Source organism: Numida meleagris, chromosome 6 (genome assembly GCF_002078875.1).
Source record: "Numida meleagris isolate 19003 breed g44 Domestic line chromosome 6, NumMel1.0, whole genome shotgun sequence".
Classification (NCBI taxonomy): domain Eukaryota; kingdom Metazoa; phylum Chordata; class Aves; order Galliformes; family Numididae; genus Numida; species Numida meleagris.
Window position 1 is genome coordinate 2,016,066 of NC_034414.1, and position 18,160 is coordinate 2,034,225.

At 44.2% G+C, this 18,160-nt stretch overlaps 1 protein-coding gene and 1 long non-coding RNA gene across 2 annotated transcripts; one reads left to right on the forward strand and one right to left on the reverse strand.

The window, feature by feature from the left end:
• On the forward strand, nucleotides 1,656–11,711 carry CDHR5 (cadherin related family member 5). The gene is made up of 12 exons (XM_021403110.1): nucleotides 1,656–1,725; nucleotides 2,120–2,212; nucleotides 2,326–2,424; nucleotides 3,440–3,550; nucleotides 3,888–4,064; nucleotides 4,311–4,401; nucleotides 5,791–5,888; nucleotides 6,240–6,446; nucleotides 7,615–7,731; nucleotides 8,011–8,083; nucleotides 9,747–9,901; nucleotides 10,430–11,711. The coding sequence occupies exons 1-12, from the start codon at nucleotides 1,669–1,671 to the stop codon at nucleotides 10,979–10,981; spliced, it is 1,830 nt and encodes a 609-aa protein (XP_021258785.1). The 5' UTR covers nucleotides 1,656–1,668; the 3' UTR covers nucleotides 10,982–11,711.
• Nucleotides 6,361–18,129, reverse strand: LOC110401709. Its single transcript, XR_002440548.1, has 3 exons — nucleotides 17,028–18,129; nucleotides 14,685–14,790; nucleotides 6,361–6,441 (listed from the first exon to the last, which is right to left on the reverse strand). It is a non-coding gene; the product is annotated as an uncharacterized LOC110401709 (long non-coding RNA).

Below are 18,160 nucleotides of genomic sequence, written 5' to 3' on the forward strand. Positions count from 1 at the left end.
CAGCTTGTAGTGCTGAGAGAGGAAGAAAGAAAGGCCTTGTGGATCCAACTGGACCAAGGCAGAGAACAAGCAGGAAAACCCACCCTGTGAAAATGCCCCAAATATTCCCCTGTTGCTAAAGAGATTTGGAGGGAGAAAAGCCCCAAGAACAAAGTAGAAACCGGAATTCATGCATTATCGTGTTCTGTGACCAGCTAATGTCTTAGAAGTCATCCAATGAGACGAAGAGGCAAAGGTTGAAATGCAGCAATTCTCTCCGGCCAGCCAATGCTTTTCTGCTTTTGTGAAGCAGTGAATGCGGAAGGTGCTGCGAGAAATGGAGAGAAGAGGATCAGCTTGATGAGGAACAGGGATTTCTTCGACAACTGGCAGCTCACCATGGATGTTTCTCACCAGCTCCTGGCTTCTCTGCTCTTTCTGCTGCTCTCTGTGACACCTATTTCAGCACAGCAAGGTAAGTTGTTGGAGGTCTGTGACCACAGAAGGGTCACAGACTGCTGTGTGCAGTGCACAGACTGCTCCATTGCAGCCAGCAAATGATTTTACAGTCTTACCATAGGACAGCTTTATTTAAGGGCTTTCTCCCCAGTGATAACCAGAGGGACCTCAGTTCTTTATCTTTCATATTTCATTTGTGTGTGTTTTTTTTTTCCTCAGGATGTTCTGTCTCCAATAGCAATCCGAGTGTTCTTGAAAATAACCTTCCTGGACACGTTGTGACCGATATCCTTGTGGAACCAGGTTTCACTGTAAGCATTGATCCTAGCTCACCAGATGGAGATTATTTTACCATCCAGGGGTCTGAGCTGCAGCTGGTCAGGAGCGTGGACTATGAGGTAAGCCTTCAGGCTGTAAGGGTGAGGTGGGTAACGCTGGGATGCAGTGGGTTTCAGCCTGAGATCTTGGTCTTCCAGGAATCTGTAGCCCGAGTCTAAAGCATACAGGTGAAAAATAAGCCTATTTCAAATGGGTTTCTTGTTCACTACCATGGAGATCAGCCCTTCCACCGGCAGAGGACATGGAGGAGGGGGTTGCATGATATGCTTACTGTACCTTTCTTTCAATAAATCTGTAAGAATAAAAGCAAGCAGAAGGTTTAAAACCAGAAGGGTGATAACTACAGTGTTCAGAGCCCTCCAGGACTCGTGTGAAAGGATCCCTATTTGCCCACACTGAAATACAGTTCTGAGCAGTGAGGTGATCTTGTGTGGAGCGTAAAGGAAGGGTAAAAGGTCAGTGTGTTTAGTTAGGTCGCTGCTAAACTATTCTGCCTCCCTGCAGAGTTCTGTATGCAGCCACAAGTGTCCTTAAGATGCCTTTCCCACAATGTAAAAACCCACAGACATAGGTAACACCCTGCGGGCAATGCTGTACTTGCTGCGTGGCACATTTCTGTTTCATGAAGTTTAAAAAGAAATCTCTGTTTGAACTTACCTAAAGCAAGGAGAAAATAGTTAATTAGCTCTGCTGCCATGTTTCAGGGATCACAGAGAAGGTGTTGATCAGTCAGCTTTGACTTTGGTATAAACAAGAGCCCAGTGCTGACAAATGGCTTTAGAAGAAAGAAGGAAATAGTTAGACATGCCTGAAAACAAGATAAAGCCCAGCAGCATTTCTGATTCAGAAAGAGTGGGTGTATCTCTAAAATGGCTGAGTTTTTGTTTTTGCATGCAGAAGGACACTGTGCTGTTAGTGACCCTGGCTTGTCAGAACAGTGCTGCAGAGGTGAGTGCTCTTCCAAACACTCGGTTCTGTTACAAGGCAGTGCAGGGAAGCACGTGCATCCCTCATCTCATCCTAGTGGCTATGTGAATGGGGGAGATGGGAACAAACTGCAAATCCCCACATGGTGGGTTGTCCACAAATCATAGAATCATAGACTCACCAAGGTTGGAAAAGACCACCAAGATCATCCAGTCCAACCATCTGCCTGTCACCAATAGTTCTCACTAAGCCACATACCGCAGCACATCGTCTCAGCCTTCCTTGAACTCAGTCCCATCCAGCACCCATCCAGGTGTGCTCCTTATACAATCCCCTCTGCCACTTTGTAAATTGGGACCAACCCCTAAGTCTTACCTTTTTCTCTTTGATTCTCTCCCTTTAACTCCTTCTGCAGAGTTACACCGTGCAAATTATTGTGACCATTATCAACATGAACGATAACAGCCCGGTGTTTAAGGAAACCAGTCTCACCAGAGTCGTACCTGAGGTAAGGATTTCACAGAAGTGTGTCATCAAGTGCTGTGGGACTAAGGGATATCAACCAGGGAGATGTCTTCAGCCAATTTCATAGAGAGAATAACCACAACAACTTTGTTTCAGGACACAAAAGTGAATGCAACCATTGTAGCCCGTGAAGATGTAAGTGCTACCGATGCTGACCTGGACATCATCTATTATAAACTCAGTGCAGCGGTGCAGGTGAGCATCTTTCTTCTTTGGGGGAAAACACTGTAGCTCTGCATAAGTCCTTGTGTTTGATGAGGCTAGAGGATTGTTGTATGGCATCTGGCAGAGGTATGCCTTTTGCAAAAACTGAGCTTTGGTCTGGTTAGCAGAACCTTGCCATCAATATTGCTGATATTGCAGTTTTCTGGTGTTTGCAGTTTTATTGCACGGTACATACAGCTCAAGCTTCCACCTAGGATATTTTGAGTCATGGGATTCAGGGAAGTCATGATGGGATGGTCTGTAAACAGATCAGGAGAGATCTTTGAACTTCACAGAGCTCGGAATTGCGCTGAGTCAGAGAGGGAAAGGGGTTGTTATCATGTTTGTCTACAGAGCCAACGCAGAGTGGAGATAGCACGATCTGCCCAAGATTTCAGAAGCTTTTATCAAAGACAAAGGCAGACTTCATTTTCTCCTTGGTGTAAATCCAGGGGAGTTTTGAAATCCAGGAGGATTTTAGTCAGTTGCAAGAATAAAGTAGCACCAAAGCAAGCGCAAATGGTTGTAGGCTGAAATGCAATTTATGCTAGTCCCAGTTTGGCCTTGCAGTTGTTTCCAAAATTCAGCCGTGCAAGGCTAAGGCAGATGATCTTGCCAGCTCAAAGAGGCTGAAACCTCTGTGTTCTCTTTTGTGCATGGATGATGGTTTGCTTAGCTGTCAGGGCTCTAAGTGCAAGAATAGTTTGCAACACGCTGAATAAATATATGGGGCAGATTTCAACCAATACCTGCTGAGCAGGTAGGCAGGCAAAGCAGAGGGTCTTGGAGAGGAAAACTCACGGTAACATGGACGAACCTTTCTGATAAGCCTTGCAACTCCAAATGATGAGATAGGTCTCACATTCCTACGCTTCCCACAGCCCCTACTCCAGATCCTCGGGCTTGAAGGTCAGATTGGGAAGATAAATGCAGCAACAAGCAGCATTTTTAACCTATCTGTGATCAAGTCTGCTAGTAGAGCTTTTCCCTTTCCTCCCCTCTGCAGAACACCAGTGATTATTTTGCCATAAAAGGAGTTAATAACCCTGAAATCTATTTACAAAAAGCGTTGAATTATGAGAAGTTTAACTCCACTACACTGCTCTTGTATGCAATGGTAAGTTATTTCGGAGGAGCTAGAGGGTAAGTCTGAATGGGAGGTCTCTGGGATGGCAGGAGGGAGGGTGGATAGCGAGGGCAGCGGCTTTGGAGCAGCCTTCCAGCTCCATAATCACACAGCAATTGCAGGGATGCAACCAGGCCTGCATTCTGCCCACCTTTGTCAGCAGAATGTCAGCGGGTGATTCACTGCTTGAGCTGATTTCATATGAGCTGCTATGCCTCATACAGAATGGAGTTAGAGCAACTAAAAGACCCTGGGCCACTGGTTTTTCGGGTGGGTTCTTCTGGATATAAAAGTTAATCTTACAAATATGATTTGCTTTTGGGTACAGGACAATACTGAGGGTGTGAATGTAACCATTCACACGGCCACCGCAACGATAAGCATAATTATTGAGCAAGCTGATACCAGGCCTCCCTGGTTCCTACCCTGCACCTTCATTGACACGGACAGAAGCATTTGCATCAGCAGCCCCTATATTGGGAGAGTCAATATGTCGGAGATGTCGGTAAGAAGGCATGATAAAATGGTATCCCTGAAGCTAATATTGCCTAATAATTGCCATGAGTTTGTGCTGGCCTCCAGATGTAAGTGCAGTCTTCATCACTCTGGCAAGTGGAAGTTCTCCCTCCATCCCCAGCAATCAGCCTAATTCTGCTCAGATAAAACCAGCAAAGCCATGCTGGGATGGGAGAGTACTGGATAGCATTTGGTGTTGTTGTGTGTTATGTAATACTTGGCCTTTCCATTGCAGACTGAACCGCTCACCCTGGAGCCAGGACCCATCTATGCCATTGATCCTGACTACATTTTAAATGAAAAAATTGTGTACAGTATTGTTGGTGGTGAGTGGAATTTGTCACCTTCTCCAAACCACACTCCCCTTTATTAGTTGCCAAGAGGAGATACCCTTGGCAGCACGTGAGAGTTAAGGGCCTGGAGATTTACCCCTCAGTTTCTGCCACAGAAAAATCATAGGATTAGAATTAGCTAGGTTGGAAAAGACCTACAAGATCATCCAGTCCAACCATCCACCTACCACCAGTAACCCCACTAAACCATGTCTCTCAACACTATATCTAAACGTTTCTTGAACACCTCCAGGGACGGTGACTCAGCCACCTCCCCTAAATAATTAGATGCACAGAACACTGTGGATTAAGTAGAAGAAACAGACTGTGCAGTGAGGAAGATGAAGAGAACTGTAGGTCCATAAAGCAAGCTCCATTATATCTGTTTCAGAAGGACTTTCTCTCACTTTTGGGCAGTGAGCCATGTTTCGTTTTTAAGCTTTTAGACCTGACTTTGCCAGTCTGGTCACACCACTTTCATACAGTCTTTGAGCTGACCCTAACAATTCCCACATCATCAGTATAATTTTCATCCATCGTTTCATGCTCTCATTCCCCTGTTCGTTCCCATCTAATCTGCTTTGTTTTATCCTTGATTTTAAAAAGATTACTCGAATATAGTGAAATGATTGCCCGATCACTGACTGGGCCACTTGGCCATCTATTTCATTCAAAAGACTGTTTTTTATTATTATTTCTTTAGCAACAGTGGCTTCTTGATTAACCACCAAGGCGAAGGCAGACCATATTGGTCAGGTGGAGTGATAGCTTGTTCATTTCCTTTTATTCATTCCACACGGTCCCAAATCTGTGACTGTCCTCCTGCTAATAAAGACATTAAGGAACCTCAGATCCCACTGGCATTTTGGATGTACCGTGGCCTCTGCTCCCCACAGTGAGCATGGAACCCAATAAGGGAGTTCTTGTCTAAAAATACAGCTTATTCCACCTCAGAGTAAGGAAGATGAGCAAAAATTGTACATATATTTTAACATACATCCAGCACAGATGTTTTTATGGTTCAAACACAGATCGGTGATGTTGGAGGCTGATTTCTACCTCTGTATCAACGCAAGCAGGTTTCTGTGTCTAGGCTCCTTTTGTAGTCAGCAGAGAGAAATAAGTGTTTCCAGAGCAGAACGCAATTCGTGATAAGGGTGATGCCCACAATAAGTTACATAAATCATTCACTAAGATGCAGCTTTCTCTTCGCAGCCTGGGTAACAGGGCTGAATAGAGATGCTTGCCTGTTAGATGCCTAGAGCTATTGAAGGTGAAACCCCACTCGGCTGCTCTTTGTAGCTTAGTTGTTAGCTGTCCCCGTGAGCTTCAGGTCACTTTGTGAAAGCATCCCATGTTTGAATAGTCTTTCTATTTCTTTAGGGAACGAGGATAACATTTTCTCAGTGGATGCAGACACAGGAAATCTAACTATGAACAAAGTAGCAGCTTCTCCAAATTCATACCTATTGCAGGTGATGGTAAGTCTGATGACACTGCAGACGGAAATCCAGTATAGTTGGCTTTCTAGGAAGCAGCATTCTTGTTGTATCAGGAATTAATCACATTAATAATGAAAGCAACTTTGTCACATCCTTTTTTTTTTTTTTTGAAAGTATTCAGACCTAATAGTTGACCAGTTGGACAGCCAACAGCAGAAGTGAGCAAAACTACAAGGACCACAAAACATTAGGTCCCCCTCCCATAACAGGCCTGGCCCAAAGTTCACTGAAAATGATGGAAGGAAACCCATGGGTTGGAAGAGGCTTCATATCAAGCTTATCCTTTTTATGTCTCATCACTAAAAGGAACGTCTCTCTCTTTCTCCCCAGGCCACTCAAGTCAACAACAAACAGAAGTACTCCATAGCCAATGTAGAAATTAAGGTCATCAATAAAAGTAACCACGCACCGTACTTTGAGTCCCAAATCTACTCAGGGACAGTGGTTGCTGGTCTGGACCCGAGAAGCTTTGTCTTCCAAGCTGGTGATTCTTCAAGCCCCCTGATGATAGCGGCACTGGACGATGATTTCCCTGATGTAAGAAATAGAAAATGCACTGAATTCTTCATCACTGCTTCAGTCTCAAAGCAGGATAAGCAAACATGGGGAGGGGGAGGTGGGAAAAGGCAAACACATTCTTTTCTCTAGTGTCCCATATATTTATCTGGAAATTCTACATAGATTAGTATCATGGTCTAATCTAGAGTAGATGTTGCACTCCCTTCTTCCAAGGACCAGTCACACTTAGATCTAGGTAGGTGAGCTGATTCACTGCAAAACAACATGCCAAAGAAGCCCAGAATTAGCAAATATTGTGAAGAGGTCCAAATCTGAGTTAGAGTTTCTGAGAAGAGATCAGAAAGGCAGGATTCCCATATAGAGAGGTCTTCTCCCTGCCAGGTCAATGATAGTTATTTGTGGACAAGCCTGGGAAGAGGAGACAGTCTGTAGAGACCAAACTAGCAAGAATTTGCAGTCCTGAGCTGGAAATAGTTAGCTTTCTCCCTGTAATGACTCATTTTGAGGGAGTCATTCTTAGAAGAAAGGAAGGGGAAGAGATCAACTGACCAGCCATTCCCTTCTCCCCTGTGAAATACAGAAAAATGCGCTAGCTTTACTGATGGCAAGCCTTCCATAACAAGACTGGGATCTTGTAGGGCAGTAACAGTTTTGAGACAAGGGAAATAATAGCGCAGGCCTCAGAAAAAGGATTATTCTTCATTTATATACCCCTTTGCCACTGTATTAAAGACAGACCTAGTCAGTGGTTCAGGTTGGATATTAAGAAAAGTTTCTTCACAGAAACAGTGATCAAGCACTGAACCAGGTTGTCCAGGGAAGTGGTGGAGTAAAGAACCATGGAGTAGTGGCACTGAAGGACGTGTTTTAGTGAGAACAGTGGCGATGAGTTGGCAGTTGGACTTGATCTTTTCCAACCTTAATGTTACCACGATTCTATGAAAATCACAAGATCCCTTGCACAGCTGTATTTTGTTTGTGGAAATATTAATGATACCAATGCAAGCTGGTTAAGACTTGGGATGTATTTTGGAGGCAAACGTTCTTACCTGCTTATGACAGTTATTTAGTGCACTATACATCTGCTTATACTTCAGGCATATTTGACAAGTCCTGCTGACGGGCTCTTACAAAGATGCACACAAAACACAGTGAGGTTTAATCATTCACTGTTCTGGCTTTTCAGAAAGTCAACCCAAACATTGAGTACCGCATAAAGAACAACACCAACTTCATGGCAACCAAAGATGGACTCATCCTGACGAATGTGGTGCTGCAGTCACCGGGGACTGCAATCATGGAGGTAAGGTGACTTTATAACCTTGGTCAGGATTGTGGAAAGAAGGGAGAGTGAAAAGAAAGACATAACAAGGGTGGCCTTTCATTAGATGAGAGATATAACATAAGTCCAGTCTTTGCCCCAGCTATTTGTATCACAAATACATAGGGATGGAGGGAGATGAAGTGGTAGTTAATGCACTCTGCATGATACAGGCTGTATCTGGCACTAGCTGTAAAATCGTTTCTTCTATCCTCCTGTGGAAAGTAGCATTGGAGACAAGCTATTTTTTCCCCCACACAGGCTGTTGCAAAAGATACAGTGAGTCTACAGGAGGCGAGCACTGTAGTCACAGTGGAGATCACCGCTGCCAAAGGTAGATGGGTCTTTTGTTTTCTGCTTCGCTGTTTCAGGGCAAATCTGGAGTCCTCTTTAATGTACTTTCCTGCTGTAAAGTGGTAACCCTACACTGACTGCCCTCTGGTTTCTGAGATGCTGGTGCCAGAGCCAATCTACAATGAGCTCAGAGAGAGTTATCCCACCAAACTGCGCTAGCTTGGATGGAGGCACAGCACAGAAAGGACTGAAGGGTGGTGGAGCTTCACATCAGGTCTGGGCTGTGGCTCCCTAGGAGACAGGATTAAGAATTAAAAATTCATTGACGTCCTCAACCCTCACCAGCTTATTAATGATAAACTGAGGGTGCAATCAAATGCAGAGAGAGTACTCAAAGTCCATTGTCATAAACAGGACAGCAGGAGGAATACGTTGTGTTTCATTAATCATTAAACTTTCCAGAGATTAATTTACATTACAAAATGAAGCTGGAAATCTTAAACTCAGCAACAACTACAAGCAAAGCTGATTAACCCTGAAGAAGTTACTGTCTCTCCACTGTAATGTGGATGGTCTTCATACAAATACGCTTAGGCTGACCAGAGGCTGAAAGCATGAGCTGCTCCTGAGGAGGCTGATATGTATTGCTATAGCTACAAGCAGGGCAGGAAAGAGCTTCCTGTCTTGGGGGCGTTTTAATGCTTTTCCTTCCCATGTCCTGATGAAGCTGAGAGATTTCTTGGGGAGTGGCGAGTGCGGAGCAGAGATGAGAGAGCCTCAGTTTAGCCCAGGCCAAGCAGTGCTGAGTTTCTGGAGGCTCATGCTTGGGTGCTGCCTACCTACCACTTACTCCTGTTAGAATCCCTCTGCTTTGTGAGAAGAATTACAGGTCTTAAAGAGCTCTGTGATTACTTTCCTTCTCCTGGAAAGAAAAGGGAATTTCCCTAGTTCCAAAAGAGCCTGGCAGCTCTGGTTTAGGGGCAGGAATCAGCTTTAAGGAAACTGCAAGAAGAAATGCAGAAAAAATCTTTCCAATAGGCATTCTCATGACACGATCTCTTTCTTTCTCATGGCTGTTAGTATCTTTGCCTTTATCAGCATAACAAGGATACACTACTGTACTCTCAAGAGGTAAAATACAAAGAAGTCAGACCTGACCTGGCTGTTCATATTGACGTCAGAGTCAATTGCTGTCCTTCCAAGGAGCACAGTCCTATTCTTTTTCTGTATTTATTTTCTGTTTTTATATGCTCATCAGTGTCAGAGGTGAAGTTTCATATTGAAGAAAGCTTTACTTTTTCACACACGTGTGCCGAAACGTATCTTAGTTTTGCATGTTGGTGGGAATGGACAGGATCTACCTAGTTCTAATTCTGTTTGCCTAACACAGTTGCGTGTGTATTTGCTTCTTTAAATCATGGGGTAAACATCATTGTCTTGTCAATGGGTGCTATTTCCACTTCTTTTAATTGCACACAGGTTATAATATTCTCTGAGCGATCGCCTTACAAGAAACCTCTTCTTCCAGGACAGCTATTGACTGGCCTTAGATGTCATTAAATATACCGCTGCCACATTCTGCAGTGCAAGATGCTTCTTTGCCCTTCAAAAACTGTTTGGATCTTCCCTCAGAGGGAAGTGTTGTGTTTAAAAAGTTGGTTGACATTGTTAAACTTTCTAACACTGGTTTGTTTCTCTTGTAGCTGAAGTCTCCTCCTCTGATAAGATCTACACTGCACAGGATATGGGTATCTTAGGTGGTATCTTAGCTGCATTGCTATTAATTGCCTTAGTCTTCCTTGGACTGATGTTATATAAACATTATGGACAGACAGTCAAGTTCCTGATTAATAAAAAAGTAAGTGCTTTCATTGTACCCAGCCCCTGTTTAGTAGTTGTTAGGGACCTGAGGAGGGTTTAAAGTCTGGATAGGCTTTCAAAATATTACATATTTGTGTGAAGGTGATGATCCTTGTGGGTCCCTTCCAACTCGGGATATTCGGTGATTCTATGCACTGTCTACACCGAGCCATGCGTCCCTGGCTCTCTCAGGTCTTTGGCAGCCTTGTAACTTTCATGTTTAGGGCTCAGTTTGTCAGATTGGATGATGATCTCTGTGTCAGGATGAGGAGTCTCAACTCCTCTGAAAGGAAAACTGACTTGTTTGCAGCTGTTAGGAGCGTGCCTTGGATAGAAGGAACAGTAGAATTACAAACTGTGGGAAATGATCCCTTATGAAGTCTTTTTTTCCCAGTGCAGGAAGTAAATGTATCTCCACAACCATCAATAGAGTCTTGCTGGTATATACTGGGCAAAATCTATCTAAGTCACTTCAGCCACTTTCTTTTCCTTTTACTGCACTCACAAGGTGTCTCTCCTCCTGTAGTTCTCCAAGGAGTTCCCTGGAAGCTACGACAACCAAGTTTACAAGCAAGACGAACATCCAGATCTGAGCGAAGAAGAGCATGAACGCCCAGAATGTGTCACTGTAACCAAGATACAGGAGCCATCACTTTTCTCGACATTTTCTAATGAACGAGAAATCGATGGACTCCCGAAGACTTCACCAGCTTCCACCATCATTTCTGACCAGAAAGTGGAAGAAGAAGAGGAAGAAGAAGAGGAAAAGGTCGAAGAAGATACTAAGCATGAGAAGGAAGTGAAATCTATCCTCAAAACAGACAGGAATGAGGGGGACCCAGGATACAAAGCTGTATGGTTTAAGACAGATGTGGATCCAAGTGGAGAGAACGTTCAAGTGATTAATGACAGTGCAGCAGATTATGATGATGACAGTGATCAAGATCTGCAGGAGAATGAGAAGGAGGAAGAAGATTACAAGCATGGTCCAGGAATGTCCCTTGCCTCAGACAGCTCATCATTCCAAGCTGCGGAAGTGGCAATCAACATGTCTCCCAGAGATGACAGCAATGCATAATGGAAACAGGTCTGCACTTCCTCCCTCACCCAAATGGGGAAATGTCTACTGCTTTGGTGAGGTGGAGCCCACCTTTCTGCTCAGGGTAGAACTGAAATGCAGGAGGACAAAGTTGACTGTCCTGCATGCAGAGATTAAAGCCAGAAGAGATTATAACTAACGGACTTTGAAGCAGTTAGCTCAACTCATGGTAGCAATTTAATTGAATGATCCAGTGCTTTCATCTCCTCTTGGTGGGTAAATGAGCCAGCACTGGCTGCCCGGCTGTTCCCTTTAGGTGTTGCACGCTGATGTCAGCTGCAGGGTGTCAGCCAGTGCAAGTCACTCTGACCCTGCTGTTGCTCCCATGACTGCATTCAGGAGCTCACTTCAGCACTAGGCTCTGCACTCCAGCAGGAGCAGCCACCATGATACCTGAGGGGACTAGGGGCAGCAGAAGTGTCACTGCAGGTCCCCCTCCTGCCAGAAAATGAATGTTCAGATGATTGGAAGATGCTGTCTCCTCTGCTGCTGATAGCCAAGGACTTTGTCAGTTATTTTTCTGTGTCGCAAAACCATCAGTTGTGCTGTCCTTCCTTGGCTGTATCCGATGTGTCAAGGCAAAGAACTCCTGCCATAACCTGCCTACAAAATGTCAGAGGTATTTCTATCTCTCTCGGCAGCAATGGTTGTCATTCCAGAGTGCTAGATGTGGATCAACACCTTGAGTCCAACGGGACTCAAGGTGTTCCTTTTATCATTGCTGCTGAAGGTGGAGGTTGGCATTGCCTCCACATGCCTCACTTGCTGTAGATGAAGACCTCTTTGCATCTCCATTTTTTCCATACACAACAGGCCCAGCAGGCTCTTTTGCTGGTAAAATGCCATCTTTCAGGCTTTACTTAGAGCCAAGATGCAGCCCAAAAGCAGAGGCGGTCCACTGAGAACAAGTCAGCTCTGCTGTGCTCAGCTTTTGGGTCCAGCCTTGAGCTAGAAAACCTGCTAGCAAGACGGAACCAACCCCTCCTCCCCCAGTCTCTCCTCATCTTTCAGCAGTCTTGTCTTCAGTGGTGGTTGTGCCATTTACTCAGCACAGTGAGCACTCCATCGCCGCTGGGAGCAATGTGAGTGATGCTCTGGTCCGGATTCACCCTTTTCATCAACCATCTTTTTCCCCCAGCTGGCAATCAAAAACTGGAATGTTTTCCACTGACTGAGAGCATGGCTGAGTGCACCTGCACCTTCTGATCTATGAGTGCAAAATTGGTGCTGCTGCTGGTTTTCCTGTTGTGCAGCTAGCTAGAGGGCAGGTATGGGCTGTTGAGCTTTCAGTAAAAAGACAGGGATGCATCAGGAGCCTGGGTCACAAATATTTATCTCGCTTGATTAGCTCAGCACAACAGCACAGGATTGCAACAATGTGAATGTCCTGCTAGGAAAGAAACAAAAATAAGTAATCCTGCAGTAAACCTACAGGCTATTCTCTGCAGCGCTGTCATTACTCCAGATAAACCCTTGAGAGTGAAACCAAAACACAACTGCTGGGATTCTCATATACCCCAAAATATAAGACAACCGGCTGTAAGCAGGCTTTCATTCTCTTGGTTTTCACTTTATTTTGGTACATTTCCCCATCTTGCTGTTGCTAGCGCTCAGCTCTGCCGGGGTTTCTCTGAAGAGAGCTGCCCTGCTGTGTGGACTTCAGGAGCTGTACTTTTGCTGAAGATGGAGATTGAAACGTGGAAAGCTTTTCTCCTTACTGCAATAAAGTTGTTTGCCCAGAAATTACTACTCTGGTTTTCCTGATAACAGAGGGTGGGGAGAGTGTCTTGTATTTACCTTGTAAGCATGGTTCCTCTGGTAGCTTAGGGTTATCTCCAGCAAATAGTTCCCATGGGGCTGTGAGAACTCCTCAGTAATTGCTAATTGCTAGCCCAACACCTCGAGCCATCACCAAGAGTGAGGGTAGAGCTAAGCCTACCCTCATGCTGATGCTACCCAAGGAAAGGTTGCTGATGGGTGGGTGAAACTGGAGTGTTTCTGCTCTGACTCCCTCCAGGCATTTGCTTTTGTCCCTTCACCTGTCTCAGGGTCCAAAAATGAACCACAAGCTTGCGGGGCACCAAGAACTGGCGTTTAAGATGGTGTCCTGTAGAACAGAGCTAAGTGTCCCACTGGCTAGTGATCATTTTCACAATACAGGGTGGTGTCCCGCATCAGTGGTTGATACAATCTAGCCTACATGGAAGAAGGGATGATCTTTGTGGAAGGCAAGCAGAAAATGGAACGGGGTGGCTGTCAAACTCCTGAAACAGAAAGTTCTCTCCATCAGATAGGCAAAGGGAACCGGCATAGCACTGTGTTTTCTAACACTTGTGGGTATGGGAAGAGACTGCAAAGGCTAGAGGAGATTTGTGAGAGGGAGAAAAGTGTAGATAAAAGTAACCTGGTGTTTGTCATCTCCTCTGCCCTCGTGACTGGGACCAGTGCTTACCAGAACCCATCTACTGTTATTCACAGCTCTGCTATGTAGGTTACGATTGGCTGTTCCTTCCTCAGCGCATTATTGAGGAACCTGGAGTTATTTTACATAATGACCTGATAAGTGACTGACAGGCAATGGGAAGAATTGCTGATTGCCAGATCGTTTCTGCCTTTAACAAATGAGGAAAAACATTTCTGGGAGACACACAGACGTGTAATACCGAAAGCAAGGAACACGGGCTAGGCCCAAACTTGTCCTGGTCTGCTTAGACATGTGCAGCCAGCAAATGCTGGCCTGGTAGCTACGGAAGCACAGCTAACTGGTAACACCACCACAGTGATGCAGGGGGGCATGCATGCGTGCACAGCTACCCTGGATCAGCTGCCCTCTAACTACGCTAGAGCAGAAACACCTCTCTCAAAGCTGCTAAACCCAGGCCTGCAAATTCTGGGCAGGCAGAGATGTTCCTCTACCTATGCGGATGGTTGGACAAGCAGCAGTGGGCACCAGAGATGGGCCTATGTCATCACTATTAACCTGTTCCCCCCAGGTTTGAGCACCAATCCTCAGTGGAGTGTTTGCTAAGGGAGGCAGCAGGTCACCTAAAGAAAATTCTCTCTAACTCATACTGGTACACCAAAGCATTTTCCTAGCGGTCTCTCCATGCAAGTGGTTGCTGTTTCCCTCCTTGTTTCCTGCAGCATTTTGCTGGCTTTGGGATTACTGGAGACATGATTTTCCTTTCACTTTTATTTTTCGAGACTGTTTTCTTGTGGGCTATCCTTCTTAAACTCTTCTTTCCATGTAACCGGCGAAAAAAAAATCCTTTGTCCACAAGATTGTTCTAAGGTGACCTGTGAGCAGTGGCTGAACTGAACGTTTTCCAGCAGCATGTAGTTCCTGGTGACTGACACAGTGCAGCTGTTTCATTTTTCCCCTAATGCTGTGCCATACGTGATCTAATCCTGTCTGCTGGCACAATATTGGCACTGTCTGCCCTCTCCTGCTGTGCAGTTTGGGCTTTTGGACACACGCATTGGCACACTGATGAGTCCCATCAATTTGCAATCTGTTCTCATCTGTTGGTGCTTTGCCTTCCCCCATTGGTGCACTTCTCATGCTTTTGGCCTCATGTATTGACATGCAGCTTGAAGCTGGGCACCCTCCTTTTGCAATCTATTGGTGTTTTGGCTTCCCTTACTTGGCACACAATTGAAATCGCTTCGTTTTGCCACTCACCTGCGATGCTCCCTGTTGTCAGGATGTTTCTCTGCAGCTCCAGATGCTCAGCATGTCCCTGTGCAATGTCCTTATGTCCTTATTCTTTTATCCTGAAAAGTTCATTCTGGAAGAACCCAGAATTTAGTGATTTTAGTAAGACAAATTACACAGCAGAACTCAAAAGGAAAGACGTGTGTTCAAATAGTGCCATCACGTGGACAGCAAAGACATCTGTTTTTAATTCTGCACAGCTTGAATTAGAAAGCACAAAGAGAAGGTGCTTCTGCTGGCTCCGACCTGCGCTTGGTCATTCCTTCAGTCATGCAGTGAATTGGGATATATAGTGAGCACGAAGCTTTCACTGGAATTTCTTCCCTTGGGATGACAGCCCCCCATCTTATGGAACAACGAGGGCTCAGAGACTCATACTTCACCTTTCTAATTATGTTGCAAAAGATCACGGCCTCACATATAACAAAGTATATGTTCCCAATGAGAAAGTAAAAGAAAATCTGTCCTTTCCTTTGGAACAGATTTGACATACAAAGTTTGCCACTGTAGGGGAACTGCTGAGTCCCAGCCTGAACCACTGATTGAGCACCTGGAGGAAAGACCCAGTCAGCCCTGGGAGCACAGGTGAAGGCAGTTCACCTCTTCAGCCTCATTTAAGGGCTGACTGCCACTGAGAGAGGATTTTTATCTCTGGAGCCCCCTTCCTTAGGGCAAGCTTTTCCCTGCAAACCCAGAATCTTCTGATATGGGTGAGCTATCTACTTCCCTTCATTTGTAGCACCTTGCTATTGTGCTGGTCCTTCCTCTTGTTTTGTAATGCCTTTTCCATTGTGTTGGTCTTTCTGATTGCTGCAGACAGTGAAGAAAAATTAAATAGAAAGAAGAAGAAAATGTAATTTCGTATGTTGAAGTCCCTCTGAGGGTACACTAAACTTGGTTGGACTTCTTGCCTGTTTAGTCTAGGAATGCTGAATAACTTAGTGTTACTGTATACAGAGCATTCATTTATAAATATTTGCATGAGAAATTATACTAAGTGACAGAAATATTTTTATAAAATTGTTTCGGTTAGTCATGTGCCTTTAGATAAAGCAAAGTAACAAAAACATGTCTCAGTGAGCTTTTAAATAAATGTAATAGGCTCAAATACAAATATTAGGAGGAGCAGTGTGGTTATAAAGTCTGACCTTTTCTGAGGCAGGCATGCATGGGTTTCTATATTGACTCTTTCTTTGTAGGACTCAGAAGTATATGTATTTAATGTTAAGTGTTCCTGATGGAAAATAAAGTTTAACTCTACAGTAGAATCTGTTTTAGTGATGCAAAAATCAGCAAAGGCAGTCTGTCTGGTAAGTACAAACCACTGCAGAACAAGTTAGACAGAACTAGGAATCTTCAGTTCTTACCTGCTGGAGTTAGTGTGTATATATATATAATAATTATAATAAAACTAAAGAAGAACACTAAACTTTGAAGGGAGGCTGAAATATGTTGCAGAAATGACTCAAGGAGATGAGACGTTACTGAGCTCTGAGTACCCTCTGCTGGACAAAAATACAAGTAAGAAGTGGCCATTTCATTTTCATTCTGTCTGCTTAGAACTGAGTAACATCCCAGATTTCATCAGGCTTTCACTGGCATTTCTGAAAGCAAATGCTTTGCCTTTTTCTGCCTCCAAGGGAAAAAGAACTTCGGTACGTGGCTAATTAGAATGCATATGCAATGCTGGGGTTAGTTCTGCAGGTATTCAAGATATCTGATGACCTGGTCTCTTTGTATGTAGGATAGCAGAACTATCTAGCATTTATCTGAAGCAATAATGAACCCAGTTCCCTTCAGCCATAGAATACAGAGAAAATTGTTCTTGATCTCAAAAAAAAAAAAAAAAATCCAACTTCCACATAGTAACAAATACTGAAGACCAGTTTTAACGGGATTTGCCTTGGAGGTACTGCATCTTTAGCCCTTTTGCTCTGAAGGAGTTCTTTTTTTCCTTTGGAAAAGGTCCATCCATTTTATTATCATTTATATGAATTATTTTTTTCATTAGTTGATTATAAAGTCCTCATAAAAGTAAAAATGCTCAGGGATTTTTCAAACCTTACCTTTTCCCCTTCAAACAACTTCGATAGTGTACTCTGTTCTCAGACTTGGAAACTGGTTATTCTAACATGGGTTGGTCCTCTCTTAAATGCCTTGAGATAAAAACCTTGGAAGGCTCCAACAAAACAGAAACAAGTAGTTGCACTCTAACCAAGCTCTCACAATAGCACACAGCATCTAATTGATGTTAAATATGGTACGGAGAGGTTGCTGTGATGAACGACAGATTCCACTTCTGATGCTCACCTTGATGCTGCTTTAAGTTCAGACAAACATTTGTGTGGTAAGTGGAATAGCTGAAATTGAAGAGATCATATCTTGCTTGATGATATGCTTGAGTTTCTATATTTTCATGCATACATTTTATACTTCATTGTTCAATAAGTATGTTAACTTGGGTGGTCTTGTGCAGAGTCAGGAACTGGACTTGATGATCCTTACGGGTCCTTTCCTGTGGGGATACAAGAAAGATTATTCAGAGCAGAAGCTTTGGAGCAAGATAAACGGCATGATGAAGCAAGGCTGAGAACCAAGGACACCTCCAGAAGAAGAGAAAAACAAAAGGAATGTCTCACGGCTCTGATTGGACAAGTACTTGTATGCGCAGTTAAGAAGTGTTTGTGGAATATGTTGTTGACATATAACCGTGGATGGGGAAGTTGTAAAGGCGGATGGGAGAGCTAAGAATAGAAACTTGTGAACGTATGTCAGTGTTGTGAGAACTTGTAATAAACGATTTGGATCGTTCACATCTGAGTCCGTGCCTCAGGCGCTGCACTTTCCAACATTTTTTGTAGTTTCCTCATATTTTAGTTTTGAGATATAAAGCACTGGAAGTAACGAGCCTGGAGTACACATAGGAGTTTGTTCCCTGAAGCTGCTGGATTTTATTATGGTCCTCAGCTTTCACTTAAAGAGAAAAGCATTTAGCCCTGATTCCTTTCGGTTTGTCCACAGGAACGCAAGAACTGATTGAAACTGTTGTGGGGAGCTGAAACGTTGCTTTGTCAGGGATACCCCAAAAATGAGGTTTTCTGTGACAGCTAAGCTGACTTGATGGCTAGCTGAGCATCTCGAGGATGCCATCAGAGAAAACTATATAATTATTTCCAGGTTTTCTGTCAGAAAATTACTGGAGAAATCAGCAGAAAACTGGCAGATCTCGGTCTTTTAGCAAAGCCAGTCAGCTGCAGAGCTGGGCAAAGAAAGCAATAAGAACACATGGGAGCAGGAGGGCGCAGGACTGTTCCCTGTGGGGATAGCCTCCATTTATGCGACATTAATTACAAGCTGGTTGTTTTTTTTTTTTTCCCCCCTCTCGCCAGCTTCAAACTACAGCGCCCATGGTGCAGCGGAGCGGGCTCAGGGCGCTGGCCAAT

What these genes read in the sequence shown, in the direction of transcription:
- CDHR5 (XM_021403110.1), top strand. Translation starts at nt 1,669, where the DNA reads ATGCAGAAGGACACTGTGCTGTTAGTGACCCTGGCTTGTCAGAACAGT. An exon ending in GTCAGAACAGTGCTGCAGAG is followed by an intron (nt 1,726 to 2,119) that starts GTGAGTGCTCTT and finishes CTCCTTCTGCAG; the next exon opens with AGTTACACCGTGCAAATTAT. An exon ending in CGGGGACTGCAATCATGGAG is followed by an intron (nt 7,732 to 8,010) that starts GTAAGGTGACTT and finishes TCCCCCACACAG; the next exon opens with GCTGTTGCAAAAGATACAGT.